Here is a 25012-nt window from a genome sequence, read left to right as displayed (position 1 = left end):
CACCTGGTGAACATTTATTTTTAAGGGAATTAATGATAGCTACGACTTCTTCAGACGCGGGGGTCAGAAATAGACTCACAACAACTATATCATTCATATAAAGCTCTATAGGTGATGGGCGACACGCGCCTGCTGTGATATGACAAGCGCCTGCATTAAGAAAATGTTCAATAAATGTATTAGCAAGTGTGACACCAGAGCAGGAAGTTCCATCAATCAGTAGCTCGGAAGGTAGACGAGGTTTCCCATTGGATATCATGCCATTTACAACGTTCCAAACTTGTTTGGGTTTGTCCACTATTGAAGCAAATTTGTTTTCATAATAGGCAGTTTTCGCCTTTTTTAGATCCAGATTTAATTTGTTTCTGAATTTCTTAAATTCTTCGAAATCAGTTGGGTCTCTCGTTTCTAAAAAATGAGCAAATAACGAGTTTTTATATCGAATGCGTCTGAGAAGAAGCGGCGTAATCCAGTCTTTCTTAGCTTTTTTGTGCTTATGGACGGCAATCATAGGAAATGCGAGGTTGTAATTGTGTTGTACCTTTTCTAAAAACATATCGTACGCTACGGACGGATCGTTTTTCCAGATATACTTCTGCCCAACTAGTTTCAGCCATAAGTGAACAAAACGGGCCATTGTATCATCATTCACTGTTCGTCGCTTGCACATAGGTTTGGCAGAGTTGCTTACTTGAGAACAGGCCAAAAAATGGCATATGATCGCTTATGGCTGATGAAAAGACAACTGCGGTAACTTTATGTGGTGGAAAATTTGTAAAACGGTGATCAATGAGTGTTTCTGTTTGCTGGCTTATTCTGGTAGTTCGGTCGATAACATTTTGGCAGCCACGTAAAAACATCAATTTAAGTAGTTTAGTCTGCATCGAGTTTTTCTTAAGCAAATCAACGTTCATATCACCAAATATAATGACACGCCACCTGTTTTGATTAGCTAAATTAAGGAAACTATCAAAGAAATCAAGGAATGCATCAAGATTACCATGAGGGGGGCGGTATACTAAAGTAAGGCAATGTCGCGATGCAGTAAGCTAACAACTTCAAAGTTTCCATTTACAACACATGAGTCTGTAAGAACGTCATAGGGCAAACGTTCGTGTACATAGATATATATATAACACCTCCGCGCTTATCTTGGCGGAACACAGAAATGTGATTGTAGCATGGAATCTGCACAACTTCTGCATCATAGCTAAAGCAAGTTTCCATGAAACCAATGGCATTAAAAGCACGCTTTAGTTCCTCTAATTCAGCTTCAATTTCTTCGACCTTATGCTTCAAACTGCGTACATTTAGGCGATACAAGGAGAGGACCGATACCAGGAGAGGACCTCTTGAGGAGCATAAGCACTGGCATTGAACAATTGATTAAAAAGGTCAGGGTTATAGTAAGCCATCATTCGAAACAGAGATTTAGCAAGGTTACAAGTTTACGATGCCTATACTATCTTGCTTAGGTCCTCCTCTGAGGCTCTCCTTATTGCTGGAGTGCCGCTATCTTTCCTCACAAAAATCTTTCCCTCTGTTGACCACACAAAAGTGTAGTTCTGCTCGCGAGCTTTCGTTTTAGCTAGCCATCGAAGTTTCTTGTTAGTGGCAGTAAAATTATCAAAAAAATATATCTTGTCATGCTGTTCTTTGAGGGCTGTGTGTTTTGCAAGCCATGCATCTTTAAGAGCCCGCCTAGAAAGCCTTATCAGTGCCACAGGTACCTTCTTTTGGCGTGATGGGAGACGATGCAGGCCTTCAATATCGGAGTCTGATAGGCAGGGTAGATAGAGCGTCACCGTAAGATCATTTATTTTAGATAGCAAGTATTCTTTTTCCTCAAAGGGCGAGCCATGGATTTTCATGTACTGTCTTCTGCTGTATTGTTGTAGATCGTTTAGCTCTTTCTTTAGCTCGTTTTAATCTTCTTCAGTGCTTTCATGTTTAGTGCGTAGCCTTTCAATCTCTCCAACATGCCTCTCAGAAGTCGTTAGTAGCGTGTCGTATGTCTCAAAAATATACGTAACAGATTTTTCAATGCTTGTTACGGTCTCTTAATGATCTCAGACCATCCAGCTTGACAGTAAGTGCAGCAAAATTCTCCTTGATTTCAGAAAGTTCTTTACCGAAAGCAGGTGGGAGCACGGACGTTTGCCCACTACGAGACGAAGGCAAACTGTATGTTGGGCATTTTAATGTTTTGTTATCTGCTTCATTTCTTTATTTGTATACTCGCTCGCTAATGGCTGCGCATTTACCAAGGTGGTAGGGCTGACGACATTCTGCACATGTCATCAAATCTTGATCATCAGAAAAATCCTCAAAACATGTAAGACAAGTATCCGTCGGCACAGTACTCATAGTGAACACAAGCTAGGGCGGCAGCGGCAGCGGGACATTTGGTTACTTGTTAGATACAGTGAAAATCAGCCAACCTGCGTAAAGAAAGGACGATAGTCAGACGCTACACGATTGTTCCTGCCGCTGGCTCTGCTGCCCGAAGTGTGGAGCATCCGTCGGCAGGCTGGGCTTTTATAACAGGCTTGAAGGGGGCGTTGTCTGTTGTCCGTCCAGAATAGCAGCAGGGCGAGAGATGCAGTAGTGTAGATAGTCGATGTTAGTCGGTAGATAGCCGGCACAATGCTGTTTATGCGTAAAGCAAAGACGATGGTCAGGCGCTACACGATTGTTCCTGCCGCTGCCTCTGCTGCCCGAACACATGCCCGGGATCGCTCCACGCATTCCTGTCCACGTGCCGTGATACGAACCTAAACCGACAAGGGTACCTCCCCACCCCATCAGAACTCATGCCCCGTATTGTACAATCTCCTGGACCGGCCCACACATTCCTGTAGCCTGAATAAAGGGGAAATCAGACATCCACCCAGGTGGATGTCTGATTTTCCCTTTATTCATTACTTCTCTCCACTTTGCGGGTTTCCGCAGAACTACTACGTGATTCCTGTAGTCTATACGGAAATAAGTCGTCCAGGGTACCTCCCTGGGAACGCATGTCAGGTACTGCAATACCTCCGGGATCGGCGCACACATTCTTGTCGCCTATACGGACGTAAGTCGGCCGGGCTACCTGCCTGGGACCACATGTCCGGCACTGCACTACCTCCGGGATCGGCACACACACTCTTATCGCCTATACGGACGTAAGCGGGCAGGTACCCGCCTGGGAACGCATGTCCGGTACTGCACTATGATCGGGATGGCGCACATAATAATGTCGCCTATACGGACGTAAGCAAGGAGGGTACCCGCCTGGGTTCGCATGTCCGGTACTGCACTCTCTCCGGTATGGGTGCACATATTCCTTTCACCTATACGGACGTAAGCCGGTAAGGGTACCCACCTGGAAACGCATGTCCAGTGCTGCACTATGTTCGGGATCGGCGCACACACCTGTCGCCTATACGGACGTAATCAGGCGGGGTGCCAGCCTTGGAACGCATGTGAGGTACTGCACTATCTCCTGGATCGGCGCACACTATCGCCTGTACTGACATAAGCCGGCGAGGGTAGCCGCCTAGAAAAGCATGTATGGTACTGCACTATCTAAAAGGTCGGTGCACACATTCCTGCCGCCTATACGGACGTAAGCGGCAGGGTGCCCACCTTGGAATGCATGTCCGGTACTGCAATACCTCCGGGATCGGTGAACACACTCTTGTCACCTATACGGACGTAAGCGGGCAGGCTACCCGCCTGGGAACGCATGTCCGGTACTGCAGTACCTCCGGGATCGGCGCACACACTCTTGTCGCCTGTACGGACGTAAGCGGGCAGGGTACCCACCTGGGAACGCATATCCGGTACTGCACTACCTCCGGGATCGGCGCACACACTCTTGTCGCCTATACGGACGTAAGCGGGCCGGGTACACGCCTGGGAACGCATGTCCGTACTGCACTATGTTCGGGATCGGCGCACACATTCCTGTCACCTAAACGGACGTAAGCGGGCAGGCTACCCACCTGGGAACGCATGTCCGCTACTGCACTACCTCCGGGATCGTCGCACACACTCTTGTCACCTACACGGACGTACGCGGGCAGGGTACCCGCCTGGGAACGCATGTACGGTGCTGGACTCTCCGGGATCGGGGCGCACATTCCTCTCACCTATACGGACGTAAGCCGGCCAAAGTACCTACCTGGGAACGCATGTCCGGTACTTCACCACCTCCGGGATTGGCGCACACACTCTTGTCGGCTATACGGACGTAAGCGGGCAGGGTTACCCACCTGGGACCGCATGTCCGGTACTGCACTACCTCCGTGATCGGCGCACACACTCTTGTCGCCTATACGGACCTAAGCGGGCAGGGTACCCACCTGGGAACGCATGTCCGGTATTGAACTATGATCGGGATCGGCGCACACACTCATGTCGCCTACACTGACAAAAGCCGGCCAGGTTAACCCAACTGGGAACGCATGTCCGGTACTGCACTATAAATAAATAAATAAATTGTAATGAAGAAGTGTAGCCTGCGCCTCAGCGCCATTGCCGTCGGTATGCGTTCGTGGTTGCTGTGCTTGACCTAACGCTTGTGACTGCTAGCCATTCGCCTGCGCCCGTTGCTAATAAATATCTTAAGCAAGTGGTGGACGTGCTGGGTTTCGACCAGCCTAAACTTCGGAGTCGCACTCTACCGCCATCACGCCCGACGACGCATGCACTCCTCCAACTCCTCCGACAGTGCCGCCCACCCTGGTTTGTGCCGAGGCCTTGCGTCAGCGAGATCCTTCCATCTTCTCCGGCGGTTACGAGTTGCGGCTTCTTCTTAATGGTGGTGGCCGATACGGGGGCACCTCGGCCGTCGACCACCGAGGCGACCGCCACACCCGACTTGCAAAACGGCCATCTGGAATTTTGTAAAGGGTAGGATCTCGCCGGAAGCGGCAAGGGTTCTGGCCAGTAGACGGCTGAACAGAAAAATTAGCCTAATTTGGACCCCCGCACACACGTCCGTTCCTGGCAACGAGGTGGCCCACGAGTTAGCCTGAGCTGTCTACTTCCGGGTGGCTGTGGAACCGCCCGACTGCCGGAACATGGTCGAGCGTCTGCAAAATTATACGGAGATTGTCGAAAATTATCGGCTACGCAGGAGACTGGTGCCACCACCGGATAAAAGTCTAAACAATAGAGAGGCATACGCATGGCTACGCCTGCAAGCTGGGAACTTCGTAAACCCGGTCTGGGCATACCATGTTATGCATGATAGAGAAAACGATGAGTGCAAACACTGTGGGGCGAGAGGGACCCTCGATCACATATTCTGGGAATGCGCTAGCTTACCAGGGGCTAAAGCAAACAAATTGTAGAGAGGCCTGGGAAGCCCTGCTGCGGAGCGAGGACCCTACTCCACAGCAACACGCCATCCGCCTGGCGGAAGAAGCCGCGAAGAGTCAAGACCTCTTTGTTTGCTTCTAATCGCGGAGGTTCCGGCCCCCGTCCCCAAGGCCTGTGTGCCGGGGACGGGGAGTAGGGGCCTCCTTATCTGGCGGTACAATAAAGTTGCTATCATCATCATCCATCTTCTCCGGCACATCTAGATGACAAAGACGTTGAAGATTGGATCTGCTCTTACGAGCGAGTGAGTGCGCATAACCAGTGGGACGATGTTACCAAGTTGAGAAACATGGCATTCTACCTTACAGACATTGTAAAACTATGGTTTCTAAACGATGAAGCCGACCTCGCTTCGTGGTTGGTCTTCAAGACGAGCTTTACCCAAGTTTCCGGTCGGCCAGCAGTACGAAAGCTTCAGACAAAACGTTTGCACACACGATAGAACTTCACGAGCTATATTCAGGACATTGTTGGCCTTTGCAAACGGGTGAATGCGTCGATATCAGAGGAGGAGAAAATCAAACATATAATGAAGGGTATTGAGGACGACGCGCTTCAAATGTTATTATCGAAGAGTCCTCAAACTGTCGTTGAAGACTTCACACCCGACGTCCCACTGCGCCCGCCGATTCTCTGTCAAGCTTTAGAACTGAGGTTAAACAGAGCGAATAAAACAAGGACACGAGGAAACAAATACCACAGACAAGCGCTGACTGCCAACTGGAAGTTTATTTGAAATTCTACAGCCATTTACACCTTTTTCAGCATAGGCATGCGTACACCAGTCGCAAAAACGATCTGCAAATCAGCAGCATCACAAGCTTTCTTCCAAAAAAGCTACTTCTCGCGACAAGGCAAGAGAGGGAGCGCTTACACATTCATTTCCTTCATTTTTAATGCAGTAAGCCTGTATTATTCCCCTTTCACTCTTACCTTTTCCTTTCCCTATAAATCTTGTTTTTTCAATTATGGGAGTGCAGTGACACTTGTTGCAATGTACTGCTAAATGACTCCCATAGCCATTCTTTAGGTTATTGCTGTGCTGACGAGCTTTCATTGAAACACCCCCTGTCCCGTTTGACCAAAGTTTTTCCACAGCTCAGCGGTATCTGGCAGATAACGTTGCGCCTGCAGTCAGTGAAACGAGATTCACGATTTGTGGTGCACAGGCGCCTTTCGCGCGTTTTCATACCATTACATTTCGAGGACAGCTTACTCGGGGAACTGAAAAGCAAATTAATATTATGTCTAATGGAAACTTTCTTTAAATTGTGAAAGAACTTGCGCAAGTATGGCACCACGTGCGCTTGCCTCTTGTCTTTATTCTTTTTTTTTGTGATGTTTCGGAGCTTATTCTTTTCTCTTTGTGCAAGATGGCTTCACATACTGAAGTGATCACAGAACTGGGAAAGCCTGCGTTCTGTTATCGCGCTATCTGATTTAAAGAAACTTTGATCGCACTCATGCTCGCACGACTTACTCAGTGCTGCCTTACTACGCGTGGTTGCTGTGCCTCTCTCAATCAATTTAGAGTGTGCGCTGTCGTAGCGCATCAAGGTTTTCTTAAATCGGGGATGATATCCCCAGCATACATGCTCGTCCAAAGAAAAACAAAGATTAATATCGAGAAACTGAATGCGGTTGGTAATTGGCAATTCATACGTGAACTTAAGTCCTCCCGATGTGTTAATGAACAAGTCCAAAATTTCTTCGACCGCGTCATGAAAATGCATACAGGTACCTTTCTTCATAACAATTCTCTGTGAAGCCTTGGAGTCGACGACAACCATGGCGCTCTGCTCATGAAAATTCAGGAGTTTGTTCACGCAGAGGTCGCCCGCCAACTATCTTTGACGTCTTCTGTCCCGGAAACACCACTCGCTTTGCTTCCTACAATCCACGACTTCATTCAAGAGCAAGTCTCTCAAGCCGTTCCTCCATTCGCTGAGCAGACACCAGTCACTGCACCTCTCACTTACGCTGAAGCAGTTTCCCGATCTCGTCCACAAACGCTCTTGCCGCCCTCTATGCATCAACCGCCGGCATTTTTGCCGCCATCTATACCGCTTCCAGACAGACAGCATTTTCCTCCTATGCCGCTACCCGACCGACAGCATTTTCCGATTCCTCAACCATGACTCGGACCTTACCCCCACCAGTGGTGCACCTTCGATGACCGTCCAACATGTTTTGCTTGTGGTGGTGCTGGTCACGTGGCGCGCCATTGTCGTCGTTGCATGCTTCCTCTTCGGTACATCCTGCGAGCGCCACCCTTTCCCGCTCAGTTTTCCTCTTCGCCTTCCAGCCTTCCTACCTCTTCCTTTTCCCCTGACCGTCCAACCGCGTCTACCCGCCGCTCACTTTCTCCCATGCGGCGCCGTCCCGTGTCCACCGAGCAGGAAAACTGATGGCCGCAGTTCCCGAGGCACGAACTGCGTCCACGTCACAATTCCCAAGTCCTCGTCCCTCTCCAGCCAACGTAATTGTCTGTCGAAGGAATCGCCGTCCTGGCACTTGTAGATACAGGAGCCGCCGTATCCGTAATTTCTGCCGAACTCTGCCGCACACTACGAAAGGTTTTGACGCTTCGCTCCGCGGCTTCTCCCTTTGAACCGCGAATGCTCAAAATATTATGGCTCTCGCTGCCTGTACTGCTCGCGTCTTTATTCAAGGACTACTGTATATCGTCGAATTCGTCGTGCTGCCCTCGTGTTCCCATGACATTAGGCTGGGACTTCCTTGCAAATAATAATGCCGTTACTGACTGTTGTCACGCCAAACTCGAACTTGCTGCACTTCCGGACTTTGAAACTGTCGAAAACCCCACTTCTAGTGCTAAACTGTTTGTGTCTGAAGGCAATGCTGTCCCTTCATGCTCTTCCCTGCTTGTGGCCGTGTCAAGCGCCGCTATTTCTGATGGCACTGTTCTCTTTACGCCCTCTGAGGCGTTCATTCGCCGCAGATGTTCTCCGCTGCCCTTTGCTCTCCTTACTCTTCGCAGTGGCGTAACGAAAATGGTCGTCGACAATGCCACGGCCTGCCCTTGACCTTTATTTCATGGTGAATGGCTAGGCCTCGTTCAACTGGTCGACACCTTTTGCATCGTTGACGCTCCTGCCGTTTCTACTTCTGCGGACCTTAGCGCACTTACTTGTTACCCTGCGGTTGATCAGTCACTCCTCGACGCTTTCCACCCCTCCATCGACGATGAAACGTCATCTTCAGAACGAAGCCAGCTTATCACTCTCCTGCAGAAGTTCCGCGCTTCTTTCGACAGCCATGTTTCCGGTTTGGGCCGCACATCGACCGTTTTTCACCAGATAGATACCGGCAGTCATACACCTCTACGGCAGCGCCCTTACCGAGTATCCGCCTCTGAGCGCCGTGTCATGGACCACCAGGTTGGTGACATGCTCAAGCGTGGCGTTGTGCAGCCTTCCAACAGTCCCTGGTCGTCACCGGTCGTTCTCGTTAAGAAAAAGGATGGCTCCATTCGATTTTGCGTCGACTACCGACGTCTGAACAAGATAACGCGCAAGGACGTTTACCCGTTACCACGCATCGACGACGCTCTCAAATGTTTGCAGGGAGCGGAGTTCTTTTCTTCGCTGGATTTACGCTCCAGATTCTGGCAAGTCCCTTCGGCAGCATCTAATCGACCTAAAACAGCATTTGTAACACCTGACGGATTATACGAATTCATCGTAATGCCTTTCGGCCTGTGTAATGCTCCAGCCACTTTTGAGGGAATGATGGATAATATTTTACGCGGCTTCAAATGGAACACATGTCTAAGCTACCTGGATGACGTAGTTGTCCTTTCCGCTGTTTTACGAACACATCTCAGTCGTCTCGAACACGTTCTGAAATACCTTACTGACGGGGGACTTCAACTCAAAAAAAAAAAAAAAATGTCGTTTCGGCGCCCTAAAGTTCACTATTCTTGTCCATGTTGTATCGCGAGACGGCATCCTTCCGGATCCAGCCAAGCTCCGCGCTGTCACCGACTCTCCACCACCAAAGAAGTTAAAGGAGCTTCAAAGTTTTCTTCGTTTATGCTCGTATTTCGGGCATTTCATTCGAAATTTCGCTTCCATTAGTGCACCCCTGACAGTCCTTCTAAGTGGCGACAAAGAACTTTCCGAGAGGGCGCCGCTAATGGGAGAACGCAGGGAAGGAATTTCGCTTGCGGAGGCTAGACCAACCTAGACGAGCAACGAGGAGAGAGATTATGCTGGCGGTGAAGCTCGCCTCCTGAAATCATCGGTTCGTGGCACTGAAATATTTCTATAGATCTCGGCTAATAATGAACCAATTTGAAAACTCTTTGCGGTAGAGGACATGTAGCAACTTCCAGCGTATAACAACTTTTCTTTGTGTTCTGGTGTGGGGTCCTTTAAGGAAAGGCTGCAGATATACCACCTTTCTGTAACTTTAACATGTCTCATTCTCTTGTCTTGCAGAAAGTTCTAGGGGTCATTGAGCTGTACTGCTTACACCGCGAGAAATTCACATATCGTGTATGAAAACGTTGACACGCAGACGGAAACTGATATCGAAGACACAGCATCTGTGGAGCCGATTTTACGAACAAATGTTTAGATATTACAAATCGTAAGAAAATTACAGGTGCCCAGTAGACGCTCTATATATAAAAAGGAAATCGCGAGAAAATGCTAGAAAGTGCCATGAAACATGCTTAGACGAAAGATTTCAGCATATTTCAACAATAAATGTTGCCTTGTCCTACTTTATCCACGCAACACATACCAGAAGAGATAGAAGCACGCTTAAAGACGCAGTGCGCCTTCATTCAAGACAGCCCGGGCAAAGCGCACACAATAATACGCGCTGGATATTCTGGCGTTTGCCGCTCGTTAGCCAATTACCACGGTCGGTGCCGACCGCTGCGGTAGCTCGCATTCACGCCCGTTTGCAGGCTACCACCAGGCACCTGGAACACCAGGCAGCGCGCTGGTGTCGAACGAGCGGCGTCTTAAAACTACGTTTGCACAATAACTCTAAGCATAACACTGTACACTGCACTATGCCTTCTCAATGGTAGGGCTCGAACGATCAGGAGATAGACGCTAGTTAAAAAGTTCAAGTGGATTCGCAGTAAAAAAAAAAAAAAAAAAAATGTGGTACGGCATTGGAAGCAAAGTTCTGTGGGCAATGTCTGTGCGGGCCACTGGGAACCCTCTCGCGGATGAAAGTGGGCGCCGCCGTTTCACTGCTCGGCTCCTTCCTCGGTGAAGAGCTTGTGGTAGACGCCCTCCCGCCGCATGAGCTCGGCGTGCGAGCCTTTCTCGACCACCCTGCCGCGCTGCATGACGAAGATGCGGTCCACGTCCTTGATGACGGACAGCTTGGACGACACCATGACGCAGGTGCGGCCCTTGCTCGCCTCCGCGATGGCGTTGCGCACCACCTGACGGCGAAGGCGAGCGACAAACGGCGTCGGAAGCCGCGCAAGCCGGCAAAATGGAGAAACGACGGTTTGCGCTTTGGAACCGAGAGAGGTGACCACGCCACGTTTTATTTAACGCGGTAAGTAGGCATATGTAAATGCGTTCAACAGAATTTTCGAAAGGGTGGTACTGATGTTTCTCAAGTCTTGCACGTTGTACGCACAGGGTTGGTGGACCTCGTGCTTGTTTTTTCAAGTTCTTTTTTATATTTTATTGGCTACTGACAAATATTACAGCGGATTTTGTTGTATATTGTAGTACTTTTTGGTGGTGACTTCCCGAGTGCTAAAGCTGTGATGTGATCGTCCAATTTCCCTCCGATCACACCAAGCCACGGGGCGCTTTTCCATGACGCACTTCACTAAACCAAGCGCCCCGCTGCAGTTCATTGGTCAGCAAAAAAAGCCACGCATATACGCTAAACTGGTAATTCTCGGCCCAAGTACAACGCTGCAGGTTTGTACTGTAATGTGAATTACGTATTCGAATTGTCGGATAAATAAACATCTGGTCAACAACATGCAAATTTGAGGGGCACACCGAGAGCTAGAAACTTAAGTTACGATTAAAGCTTGCCTGTACTGTGGTTCTTTTGGAACAGCTGTGGGTGTAGACAAACACAGACACGGACCACGTGAGCACTAGAAGTTTGCAAGTAAAGCAGAAATAACGTTTCTACTCCTTCACGGCGGCTTTGCTAAAAAATGGTGACCGCAGAAGTTTACATGTTGTAAGCCTATGAAAGGTGACACGCAAGCAGGCGGCACTGCGATGCTCAACTTGTGCATGGTTTCAATGTGCAGTTATCACAGTTGAAGGAGTGCCGTCCATTTGCGCTCAGTGCTGCTTATGGGTGACTTTCTTAGTCAATGTCATGGCTAGGGGATTCAGTGTGCGTAGCATTTGCAGAAAAATTTTCTTTCTGACATCATAGCAATGACATCATAGCTAGTTCCTAAATGCCTCCCCACAGGTGTCATGCATCGTTTGCAGCTTATACAACTGTACTAAAAAAGAAGGTGCATTCCTCGTTATTTGCGTGAATCCGTCGGACTTTCTATTGGAGGTAATGGGTTGGCCCAGTCACGCTGCATGGCGTGGTTACTTGACACTGTCATGAAACGTTTCAAGTGTTACCAAATGGTAATACTTGGGGATTGAGAAACGCGGCATATAATTCACCGAAAGACATCTATAGGACAGGTATTTTCCAGCTCCGCTACTAGCTGTAACGATCCCTCCACACCGCTCGTCGTCTGCTATTTCGTGACAGACTGCGATCGACTCGCTCGCCTGCTGGTTTTCGGCGTCCAGACCCTTGACGGAGTCGTCGACCAGCAGGATGCGCGGGTCCCGCACCAATGCCCGGGCTAGGGCCACTCGCTTGGCCTGGCTCTCGCTGAGCAACGGCGGCTCCCCCGGCGGCGGCAGCACGGTGTCGTAACCCTGAGGCAGCTGCGTGATGAAGTCGTGCGCCTGTGCCCGACACGCAGCCACCACGACCTCGTCGCGTGACACGTCGCGGCTGTTGTCGCCGTACGCGATGTTGTCGGCAATGTTGTAGCTACGCAGCAGAGTTTCCGAGCTCACGTAGCCCAGCTGCTCACGCATCCACGACAGCCGCATCATCTTGGTCGAGATGTGGTCGATCAGCTGCACCGAAGCCAAAGATCGCATTGGGATATGCGAAACGCGGCCGATCTGGCTTGACCGCTTAGCGGACGCTAACGGCGCATATATAAATGAGAACGCAACTCAGTGTTGCATTACCGTGACTATACCATAGACACACATGCGTACGTTTTTGGAACATTAACGGTGCTACTTCTAAATCTATCTAGTTAACTCATGACGACAAACATGTCACTCCCAAACATGGCGTTGCGCAGTCCTCAACGATGAGCTCAATATTATTCTTTTTTTATTCTGAGAGGCTTTGCAATTAATATTCACCTGGTATCTTACCCTGGCTTGAACCAATAGATCCGATTTCTGCTGACTAGTTTAGTTTTAGCCAAGTAATCAGTATACCCAAGCTTTCCTTGAATAGCTTCATAGATAATAAAGTGCACACATAGGTATTCATCTAATATATTCCTGAGGAAGCTTTTTCATGGCCGGGAAAGTTACAAGCAACGCGAGAAAAAATGGAGACAGAAAGGCAGATAAACATACATTTTCTTGAAATAGCGCAACTTAGAATGAGCAAAGGAAACAAAACACGCAGGTGAAATAACAGAAGCTAAAGGCATTGTGTGATTTAGACATATGTCTGTAAGCACACCGTCTGTACAATTATCACTAAGGAATTGACGTTTCTTGGTTTGCCGGCACGTGTCAAATGATGCTGCGTGTTTGCTTGTTGTTCTTTCACTTAGTAGAAAAGCGTCACGGGTGTCACGAAATAAACCAGCTGGTAGTTTTCCGCCTCCCTGTCTCTGTTGATTTCATATGGGTTTTTACTTAACGTGTCTTGTTTCCGTTACTCACTCTGATTGCTCTAACTCAAGAAAACGTCGTGGCATACCAACTCGCTCAAACCGCCACCACCGAGAAACAGACGGGACAAACGCTGCACTATCAACGGAAGTTTATCAACTCAAGTGAACCGCTTGTTTGTTCGTTTATTTTTTCATAAACAAACGCATGTGGAAAGGAGATCAAGAAAGAAATGCAGCAGTATGTATGGAGGCAGCGGGCAGCACAAATATGATACTGGTCTTAAAGAAACAAAGTAGAGCGTACTAGACGTCGCCTAGCATGTTTCATACAATGCCTCACGCCAAAAAAAGAAAAAGAAAAAAAAGAAAGCTTGTATATTTACACAGATCTCGCAGAAAAAAAGCTTCTTCAGCGCAGCAGATACGTTGAAGCAGACGGCGCCGTAAGGTGCTCTCACTAAATTATTTCCAGGTATGCTTCTATGATCTGAGGTGTGATCGCATTAAAGAACGCGCCATAAGCGCCGAGTTTTCAACCTGCGGGGGGTGGGGGCGATTCGCATCCTTTCTTTTTTCATTCAACGCCTCCCTCCCCCCCGCCCCCGCGCATGCTCCTTGGCAAGAGGTATACACAGGCGGAGAGGTAATATATGTAAACGTCAGTTTTATTTGTTCCTAAAGCCGAGCGAATATGCTAAATAGAATGACCGCATGGTTCTTAAGATACTAAACAGATGAAAAACGAAAGTGAAACAGACGTAAACTCTTTGTGGACATGCATAAGGCCTATAGTAAAGGGGAGAGAAAACACTGGGCAACACGAACATTTCCTGAACAAGCTAACAATTCAAATACTACGAGCTCATTACAAACCCTTCGTTTGTGAGAACCACTGGACAATACAAACACTCCACAATAGGCTAACAATTAAAAAATAAGAGATTTTAAGCTCTTCGTGTAAAAAACACTGGGCAGCACAAATATATCCACAATAAACTAACAATATAACGTAAACACAGATCCTAAACTCTTCGCGTTTCAAAAATGTAAACAAACTACTGAACTCGATACAAAACAGAAAGACAAGAAAAATACTGAAAGGGCAGAGGTTGTGAAAACGAAGCGGCAAAATGTAGATTTTATGGAAGGGGATGAATTAAGGTCAAGAGCTGTGACAGCTTGAATAATGCTGGCGGATTATACTGTGATAAAGTTCACTGTTATATTATACAAAGGCTACCGCACGATCGAGAACGTGTTTCTACGCGCAGTTGATCTTTCAATAAACTAATTCGCGATGACAACGAGATTTATTTTGCGGGCAGGCTCTTTGTGCCAGTGGAGAACCTCTATAGGATCTAACCGCGCTTATCCCATCTGACCTCAGGCACCTTTTCGCGTGAGGGAGGCACAACAACGATCTCTCAGGTGTGCATGACGTGACTGGGATAGTCAAAGCAATTTTGACAAGCTCAGCCACCTCGGGCAAGAGATCTCGCAGCTGCTCACAGTTATCGCCCGAAAGCATCTCTACAACACACTGAAACGTATTCAAGGGTGCATTGCGCTGCCTTGCTGTGTCTATGTCTATACTACGATGAAAGTTTAGCCGTTCAGGCTGAAGACCTTGACCGTAGAACTCACAGCAATCTCACTCCGTTCCTGGAATGTCACTGGCGCAAAGTTGTAGAAGCTGTCGTTGCTTTCTGCATCATCGTGACCACGAACTGCCAATCCCTGGCATGCTAAGTACCGCAATGAAGATAATGTCGCTATCATCAGCACTTTCGTTGCGTCTTCCATTACTTTTTGCTTCCCAATTACACAAGCAGTTTCGGCATTCACCCCTCCCTCCCTCCCTCCCTTTCACAGCTGCGGTTCCGCTCATGGCCACACGGTGCAGATTCGAGGTCTCGGAACTTAAATATTATAAGAGATTTCTTCCAGTTAGAAAACTCATTTTGCATAAACGTCAAGCGAGAAATTTTATCCCTGGAACTATTTGGACGAAAAATGCTCCTCTCACGAGCAGCGCGACAGGTCTCAATATGTACCTTGTTCACTGACGCGCCATACGGAAACCATTGGTACGGATGTTTCCAAACTGATTGGTAATATCGTCCCTGTTGTGGTTTAACATTAGGGACTGGATCCTCAGCCACAATTTGCACGGGTGCGGAAGCAATGGTTACAGCGACAGATGGCGAGCCTATGCCGCTAAGGCAAAGCTCGACAGGTGCAGAAGCAGACGGTGAAGGTCCCATGCAACGTGGATTGCATGTCATTTCATCATCCTCTTTGGGAGGTCTGTTCTTTTTGGTGAGATATTTGTCCATTGTTTTTCACGGTTTCAATAAATACAATACCAGGAAGATAAGACCACCAAAGAATGGAGTGCCAGAGCGTGGTCGGGTATTAAGAGAAAAAATTGGGGGCCAATGCACTTTATGATTGGGATAATTGGAGATCGCAGGGAGAGACCTTCGTCCTGCAGTGGACATAAAATAGGATGATGATGATGCACTTTATGAAGGTGGAATGCCATCGAAGCTGTCGTGCTTCCAAATTCGCCCCCAATCCATGGAGGCAATATGGTTGGACAGCAAAGCCAGAGTAGTGCACGAAATAAAACCCTATTGACAGGGGCGCAGTTCAAAGGAGTGCACGAAACAAAACACGCTTGTTTGTAATTTGCGATTGAGCATACTTCTTGGTTAAGTTTCTTAGTGAAACTTGGAAGAACTAGAGTTTTATACTAGCAGGCAAGCATGGGGCTGTCCAATTCACTCCAGTAGTGGGCAATGTATTGACAGCAGATGGGAATCCTAGAACTTTTACAACTTCACTGTGAAGTACCTAATTACTAAAAGTAAATGAAACTCGGCGTAATGATATAGTTGCCTTAGTGGCCAATTGTCGTTTGATTTTTGGGGGATAGTTTTGATAAAACAATAGTTACAGCCGTTTTCTGCAGAGAATTCGCGATAAAGTTGGCTTTGACGCAAGGCGTTTTAAGTATGAAAAGCTTTTAGCTCCCGTTGTCGGCGACCTTCAAGTGACCACGAGCCAAAAGCCGGAGCCCTTATCCGGGCACTCAAACGAGAATAAAACGAGATCATCTGGGCAACCAGTCAAAACTCAAGAAAATGCGAACTCTGGACCCCAACCCTTTAATAGGACCGCATTACATGCGCTAGTTGCTGCCCAAACATGTGACAAAATGTTGCTTCCGATTTATTCCTAATATTTGTTCACAACATAACTCAAGCTGTAACTTCTAGTACGCTGGAGTTTTATTGCGATAGCAATTATAGAGACATTTCAAGCGCTCTATCGGTGTCGGCGTCGCCGTGAGGCTCCGTCTAAAGTCTAAGGGCAATAACGCCGTCGCCGCGCGCTCTACGCTGTATGTACGAGTGAAGGCTTGCGAAAGGAGCCGACAACCGCGGCTCAATCTCGCCCGCGCGATAGAGACGAAAGCGGCCAGGAAGCGCGCCGTCTCCAGTCGTGCGCGAGGTACCCAGTGTTGCGAGGCGCCGGGGCGACCGGAGAGAGAGGCGGCGGCGGTGTCCTACTCCGCCTGCAAGTGCGCATGTGACGGTTGCGCGCGATCGCGCGGCCGTATCTTGAGAGGAATTTGTGTTGGGGGCAGAGTCTAGGTACGTCTGCTGCTCGTAGCTTTGAGCGTGCTGTGTGTTCTCGGCGCTTACTTTTCGTTGAAGCGATAGACAGCACGAATGTCCCTTCGCTCACTGCTGCTGCCGTGTTTCCTCGCGCCAGCGTTCTGACAGCGTGTTTCCGCGGTCGTCGAGTCAGGTATGTTCATGTTTGCTTCGGCGCACTTGACACCACGCTTGTTCTTTTAGTGAGTGTATCTATATTACAAGTTTACACAACCAATAAAACTACTATTCTTACTTAGTATAATAATAATAATAATAATAATAATAATAATAATAATAATAATCCTATTTTATGTTCGCTGTAGTACGAAGGCTGCTCCCGGCGATCTCAAGTTACCCCTATCCTGTGCCAACAGATTTCAACTTGCGCCTGCGTATTTCCTAATTTCATCATGATACATAGTTCCCGCGAGTGTAGTATGCCTACGTTTACAAGTTTATACGCACAATAAATCTACTATCCTTACTTCGTGTAGCTGTCGTCTACTACTTTGCCATCGCAATCAATGCTTCGCCTTTCGGGCGAAACTGCGACTTTTTTATTTGTCATTTCCAATAGCGACGTGCAAAGCATATACAGGGTGCCATACACTTCATTGTCATTTGTTCGCACTGAGACAGGGTTGCCTGTGCTCTCTTGAACGCCAGTGGTACGAGAGTACCGCGGCGCGGATTTTGTGTCGCCTCGAGAGATGGCACCACGCTGCGTGGCGCCTCCTTGAGCCGGTTTTCTTCTTCTAGCTGGGCAGCGTGCATGTGGACCAGTGCGCACCCGCCGTGGTTGCTCAGTGGCTATGGTGTTGGGCTACTGAGCACGAGGTCGCGGGACCGAATCCCGGCCGCGGCGGCCGCATTTCGATGAGGGCGAAATGCGAAAACACCCATGTACTTAGATTTAGGTGCGTGTTAAAGAACGCCAGGTAGTCGGAATTTCTGGAGTCCTCCACTACGGCGTGCCTCATAATCAGAAAGTGGTTTTGGCACGTAAAACCCAATAATTTAATTTTTGAACCAGTGCGCAGTAAGGCGTGGTGCGGTGTGTGTGTGTGTGTGTGGTGGAGGGGGAGGAGTGTGCCGTTGCGAAGATGAACTACACCCATTTTAATATTGTGGCTAGTATCATCTCCACCCCATCTGCTTTGCTGGTTGCCATTTCATGCTTACATCTACCCTCGATTGCAGGAGAGCCTGAAATTTTAATGTGAAAGCATTATAGCCCCATTACGCGAAAATCCGACGTCGGCGCAGGCGGCGTGACCGAAAGATGGTGCCAAAAATGGCCGAGGGTGCCAAGAGAAAAAACACGTCTAAAATGATCGCATTGATGTCAAAATTGTCAAGCACGTTTCTGTAAATAGTCAATTAATGAAATTGAAAAGAAAATTTGGTATATTTAGGTCTCGGTGGGATTGACTAGCACGCTTTCCCGACGCCACGGTGGCTCCACGGTTGTGGTTGATTAACGTTGTGCCTTTGCTTGCGTCATTGCACACTTCACGTCACTGCTTCCGTCACTGTCTCCGACGTGTTACTTGCTTTTCGGATTTCATCGGTACTGTGCGTATTGTGTCTACTGCGACGCACTCTCGGCACCAAATCGTGAGTGTATAAAATCAGGTGTGTATAGTGCGTGCGTCATTGCACGTGTCACGTCGCTGCCTTCGGATTTCATCGGTGCTGTGTTTACTGGGAAGCGTCTACCTCAGCGGCAGCTGTGACATGTCGCCCACGGAAGCACGCCTCAGAAAACGAACCAAACACACACAACACAACACAACACAACACAACGCACGCACGCACGCACACACACACACACACACACACACACACACACACACACACACACACGCACGCACGCACGCACGCACACACACACACACACACACACACACACACACACACACACACACACACACACACACACACACACACACACACAAATTAATTGTTTTGCATCGAAATGGTCCGAATGTTCCTGGTATGTGGCTAACGTATACGCAAACACACACACCGATCACCCATTCAGCAGAAAGAACTTTAATGCATGTTGAAAACATAAATCGAAAACATTTCACCTAAGAGGTGATAATGCCTTCGCATTCCAATACGTAAGAAGCCTTAAGTGTCCCTGCTCATCTTTTTTTTGTTCACTACGTGGACGTTTGCAAGCCCAGATACGCTTCTACGAGAGCACACATGCGGATCATTCATACGGATTCTAAACCTAAACAGCTGCGCGGTAAAACTTAAAAAGGCGCGTCAATCGTTTGTACTTGCTAGCAGTGTTGCAGTCGGTACGTACAAAGAACAGCTAGGTCGAATAAAGTTCAAGGTTTTTCTTTCACTTCGGTGCCTACCTCCAGGTGCACACTGATTTTGCGTGGGACTTACAGGCGGTGGACAACGACACAATGAGAAAGAGAAGAACGTGATTTATATAACACTTCAGAAACAGTGCAGTAACACACGCACAGAAGTAACAAAATCTTCGCACTCAGCTACCAAAGCTGACTAAGCACTTGTTGCTCTGCAACCAAAGCTGACACAACATTTAACAGTTGAGCTCGACGCTTACACTTTACGACTTCCTGTAAGCCGGGGTTGTCTACTTCGCTGCTAGAAGCCGGACCTAAAAACCAAATAACATACCGCACGCCGAGCACGCTCTTATATAACATGGCCCGAAAATTCCAACAACGGGCGACGGCGCTGAGCAAGGGAGTAGAAGCCGAAGCGCTCGCTAAGTTGCTTCTCTCTTCCCCGTGTCTTCAAAGAGTTCGAGCCTTCTCGAACCGTCTGCCCGCGTGGGTGCTCCGTCGTCAAGGTGCCAGGGAGAGGAGGGCCTCGGCCGATGTTCTGGGACGCGCTCGCAGGTGCGCGGGCGCGTCCCAGAACGAGAACTTTGCTCGAGAAAATTGTCACCTTTCTCTTCTTCCGACGGCCGCGCCGAGAACGTCCGGCGTTGCCCATAGTGGCCTTACAAGTCACTTCCAGCGGCAATGTTGGCATACCTTTCAGTGAGCAGGACAGGAGTAGGTCGATCATTCACGGAATATGCAGCCGTCGCTTGTCGAGTCTGCAGTTTTAATGACAACGTTGATTCCGGATGTGGATGGCACACTCTATTTTTGTCCCGCGGTGGTTGCGATTCTACAGTTGGCGGCAGGTTTCAATTCCATTCCAATTGCTCTGGTTGACATATATCTTCGGAATCCGAAGCGGAAAAAGAATAAGCGCCGCGAGTGCTACGTAATAGGCTGCCACGCCACAGTGGCGAAGGAGACCCAGGTGAGAAATGACGGCTTCCGGTAGAGACCGTGGGAAAGACTCACCGCAATGTATTGATGATAAGCTGTCCGAGCACTCTTCACATACCGGTTGGTCCCCCTTTCTTAAGAGGTGGCTGTGGGTTATGTGTGTGTGGCCGATTCCCGGGCGGCACATGACCAGCTAGCAAAACCGTTATAACCTAGCTGAGGAACAAGCGAGAAAGGTGCTTCTGAAGACGAAGAAGTCGGGGCTGGTATGAGCTGAAGTATACAGTGATGGTCGGCTTGTCGGTCTAGTTACCTGTTCTGTTATAAATTTGGCGCAATCGCATATGGAACACCTGTTTTCCACGGACAATGTGCACTGACGTTACAGTTTCCCGTGATAAGCCGGTGAATGTTGCACAGTGCGTCTAGGGGGAAGAGCGGTCTTGTTCGGGTGAGCACTTGTCATATTGAACTCTTACTACTGCAACTTGACTCCCTGAAGTCGAATGCTGGCGAAGGCTTTCGAGATTGCCTTGAGTCATCCCCAGCATGACGCAGACGTCGTGCGTTCTTGCGAGCTTCGCGGTTCCACCACAGCAAATCCCGTCTTCATGATAACGGAAGTAGCCTCTCGTAACTACGATTTAGAGGACCACAGTGCAAGCGCGCTGATGCGCGATATAATGAAGTTGCAAGAAACGAATAGCCAGCATCAGCAGTAACTATTTGATTTTTCATTGCAAGCAAACCTTATGGAAATTAGGAAGACACCCATGCAGCTTGTCATGCCGGAGGTCTACGTCTGGTCGTACACGGGAAGTGCCCAGGAATGGGTTGATTTTTACGAATACGCGTGTGACAGGAATTGCTGGCGAGAGGATAAAGGCAAATTTATGAACATGGGTGTGTACTTGGGAGGTAGTGCAAAGATTTAGCACGAGCTTAGAACTTCTGAAAAAGCTGAATGCCCATACAACGAGTGGAAACAGCTTTTTATTTTCATTCTGTGAGAACAAGCTTCAAAGCTGGGATAAAAATATCTTACAAGTACAACTCCGGGCCGGTTCTTGACTATTTCTTTGTGAAATGGAGAGTGCTGCATTTAGCTGACTCTGCTCTATTCCAGGCTTCATTGGTCGCGCTCATTATGCTGGGACTTCCGGAAAACACGTGGTGTCGTGCTCAGCTTTGAAAGTCAAACACAGAATAGTTACTACATAATATAAAAGAGCTGTGTTATAATCTTGAGCAACCTGTGAGCAGTTATGATAATGTGAAATCCCAAGATGAACTGGCGCCACCGAATAAACAAGTCGCATATCAAGAGGAGAGCAGGAAGGCAACTACACACACCTCCGATTACAATTGACCACGACCACAACACAAAATATTTCTTGTAGAGCGTACCAATTTGGTATATGTTCCGGTGCATGCAAATGGAAAAGAATACAGCGCGTTGGCTGACAGTGGAGCTTCCATCGCAGTTGTGAACAAGAAACACATTCCGGACTTGAACCCAGTGAAGGATTTTCTAGTCAGTGTGTATGGATACGACGGCAAAAAGAAAGTGCACAATGAGTGGGCCGAGGCAATCGTCACGTATCAGCGCAACAGTATCAAAACCAGAGCGTTGGTCCTCGATGGAGTAAAATACCAGATGATTTTGTCACAACCAGCAATGCAAGAGCTCTGTCTAATTTTTATTGGGATGGCCAAGTTACTGCTCAAGATGATCGTCAGTTATCATCGTTCTCCCTATTTAGTGAAAGCCTTCGGAAGCCCGCTACAGCGGATGACGTCACCAGGATGTACCCGGAGCTCCTATGTGTAGGAGGTTATCCTAATGCTACATTCAAGTTTAAAGTACCCGTCGAGCTTCGAGATACAACAGCTGTGAAACGCAAGCCTTACAACATGTCGCGAGATAAGAAGATATGGCTCAAGGAATAACTGCGGAAGGTGCTCGACGCTGTTACGTTTCGCCTACAACGCGCGGTAATGCCGGCGCGGATGCAACGGACGCCGGGGCTTTGTTCAAAGCGGCGGACATTTTGGCCCGTCCGACGCCGCCGCGACGCCTACCCGCCAAGCGTGTCCAGGCGTGTTTCAGTGCCACGTGTCTTCGTGTGTGCGTGTGTGTGTGTGTGCCCTCGCTTGTCAAAGCGCGGCAGCCGGGGAGCGGAGTTCCCCGAAGGAGGGGCCTGGAGGTCTCTCGGCTCAACCGCTCGCGCCGTCGTGGGCCCCTGCTGCGCCGTCCCGTGACCTTCATCCCGTGACCTTCCCTCCTTCCCTTTTGGACCGCGACGCCGAGGGTATAAGAGCAGCTGCCCCCAGACGCCAGAGCAGAGGCTCCGATTTGTACTGTTGAGTTACGTGCTCTCCCGTCTCTCCACTCCGGTCGACCTGACCGGCCGCTCTTTTGCTATGTTAGAATAAACCAGTTGTTCTGTTACCAGTCTTCTCATGCTTTGCCGGGACCTTCGGATGCTTCCAGTGCCCCTGGCCGCCAGGCCAACGCTACCCTTGGGACTTGCGACCCATTGGCAATAACGGGCGTCTGAACCGAGACCCCAACAACTCGTGCCAGCGGTACGATTCCAACATCTGGTTGCCAGCGGTGAGATCGCGACAACGGAGGCCAGCAGCGAAGAGATGCGGTTGACTGTATGCTGAGCAGCTCAACGACCATCCGGGAGCAGCGCAACGAGCCCTGTGTGATGACTGGTTGCCTGCAGCGGAACGACTGCGCTGAAGTCTTGGCTGCGAGGTTTGGTGAGTGCGGGACTTTCTTCTTCTGAGTTTTGCCAGGCTTTTGTTAGTGTTAGAAACAGAGCTGGTAATTGTGGTTGCCGTTGCTACCGGGTTAGTTTGCGGCAAGACAATAGTGGACAGTAGAGAAAGCAGCATTCAGAGCAGCCATGGATTTGAAGTCGTTGCGCAAACCGAAATTGCTAGAGCTTGCGAGAGAGTTGGGTCTGGATGTCTCAGACAAACTCAGAAAACCAGAACTGCTAAGGGCTATTCTTGAGTTAGAAGCTGAGGATGACGAGCTGTCGGAATGCCTTGAGACCATTGAGGAGAGGGAGACGGCAAAAAGACAGGAGCAGGAACGTAAAGAACAGATAGAACGAGAGCAACAAGAGAAAGAAAGAGAGCGCGACCGTCAACACGCGTTGGAAATGAAGCGTCTCGAGTTAGAGATGGAACGCGCTCGTAATGGAAGTCAGGCACACGGTGCAGGAGAACGAGTATTGTTCAAAATGACTGACCTGATGCGGCCGTTTAAGCTTGGAGAGGACATTGGTTTGTTCCTGGTTAACTTTGAGCGAACGTGCGAGAAGCAGGGGTTCTCTCGGGAAACGTGGCCACAGCGCTTGCTCACTTTGCTACCCGGCGAGGCGGCCGACGTAGTCGCTCGCTTGGAGAAAGAGGAGGCAGAGGATTTCGACAAAGTGAAATCGAGTCTGCTAAAAAAGTACCGGCTGTCAGCGGAGGCGTTCCGTCGGAAGTTTCGGGAAAATGAGAAAGGCAAAAGTGAGTCATATACAGAGTTTGCGTACAGGCTTATGTCAAACATGCAGGAGTGGCTCAAAGAAGAGAAAGCGTTTGGTGACCATGAGAAAGTTCTGCAGTGTTTCGGGCTAGAACAGTTTTATAGTCGGCTACCTGAGAACGTGCGGTACTGGGTCTTGGATAGGCCAGACGTTAGTACGGTGGCTAGAGCCGCTGAGTTAGCCGAGGAGTTTGTGACGCGTCGGGCTCGCGGAGCTAAGGACGGTCAAAAGGGTGAATTTGGCTCCAAGTTTGAGAGGCCAAAGTTCACGCCCATGAGAGCAAAGGGGGACACACGTAGTTCGGATGCGAGTGAAAGCAGTCCGACCGAACGTACGGAGACGGCGGCAACCGAAGCCGAACGCAGAAAGCGGTTCGAGATGAGGCAAGCGCGCGTTTGTTATACGTGCCAGAAGCCGGGTCACTTTTCGGCGCAGTGTCCGACCGAACGTAAGGAGACGGCGGCAGCCGAAGCCGAACGCAGAAAGCGGTTCGAGGCGAGGCAAGCGCGCCTGTGTTATACGTGCCAGAAGCCGGGTCACTTTTCGGCGCAGTGCCCAGAAACAAAACCAAAAGTCGTGTTTTTTTCATTAGGCAGCACTGACGAGAACATGAAGCTTCTCGAGCCTTACATGCGAGACCTCCTCGTGAACGGGAAAGAGTGCCGAGTGCTTCGCGATTCCGCAGCTACAATGGATGTAGTTCACCCCTCTTACGTAGAACCCGATATGTTCACGGGCGAGTGCGCATGGATCAAGCAAGCAGTGGAAGCTCGTAGCGTGTGTCTGCCGGTAGCAAAAGTGCTTATTGAAGGACCTTTCGGAGCACTTGAGACGGAGGCCGCAGTGTCATCTATGCTGCCCCCCCAGTACCCATACTTATTTTCAAACAGGTCCGATCACCTCCTGCGCGAGAAGGGGCTTTTGTTTGGTGAGGCTAGCGTTCAGGCCTTAACCAGATCGAAGGTTCGGGAGCTCGCTGCAAAGGCGGTAGTTGCGGGGCCGACGTTGTTGAACGATGAGAAAGGGTCAGAGGCGCAGCAAGCTAGTATTCAGAGCACGCCCGAACGGGATAAAATTGAGCCTGTAGCGTTAAAGGCACCAGATACTGGAGAGGAAATTCCCGATGCGGGAAAGTTAGAAGAGCTTCCGGGACTAGGCTCAGTGACAAACAGGAAAGACACCGATCAAGTCATTAGTGACCTAATAAGTAAAGCATCGCTGTCGCCTGAGCAGAAA

At 49.0% G+C, this 25012-nt stretch overlaps 1 protein-coding gene across 1 annotated transcript in view; it reads right to left on the bottom strand.

Moving 5' to 3' along the window:
- Positions 1–6080: 6080 nt before the first annotated feature.
- The window catches only part of LOC126539807 (ATP-dependent translocase ABCB1-like), a 139699-nt gene continuing 120767 nt past the window's right edge, over positions 6081–25012 (bottom strand). Inside the window, exon 6 of the mRNA XM_055075740.1 lies at positions 6081–12494. Within this exon, the coding sequence (XP_054931715.1) occupies positions 11943–12494 (552 nt within the window). The 3' untranslated portion in view covers positions 6081–11942. The remainder of the gene's footprint in view (positions 12495–25012) is intronic.

The sequence above is a fragment of the Dermacentor andersoni genome, chromosome 2, assembly GCF_023375885.2.
Source record: "Dermacentor andersoni chromosome 2, qqDerAnde1_hic_scaffold, whole genome shotgun sequence".
NCBI classification, from domain to species: domain Eukaryota; kingdom Metazoa; phylum Arthropoda; class Arachnida; order Ixodida; family Ixodidae; genus Dermacentor; species Dermacentor andersoni.
The sequence above is the reverse complement of the archived record's forward strand: the minus strand, read 5'-3'. Positions and strand labels throughout refer to the sequence as shown.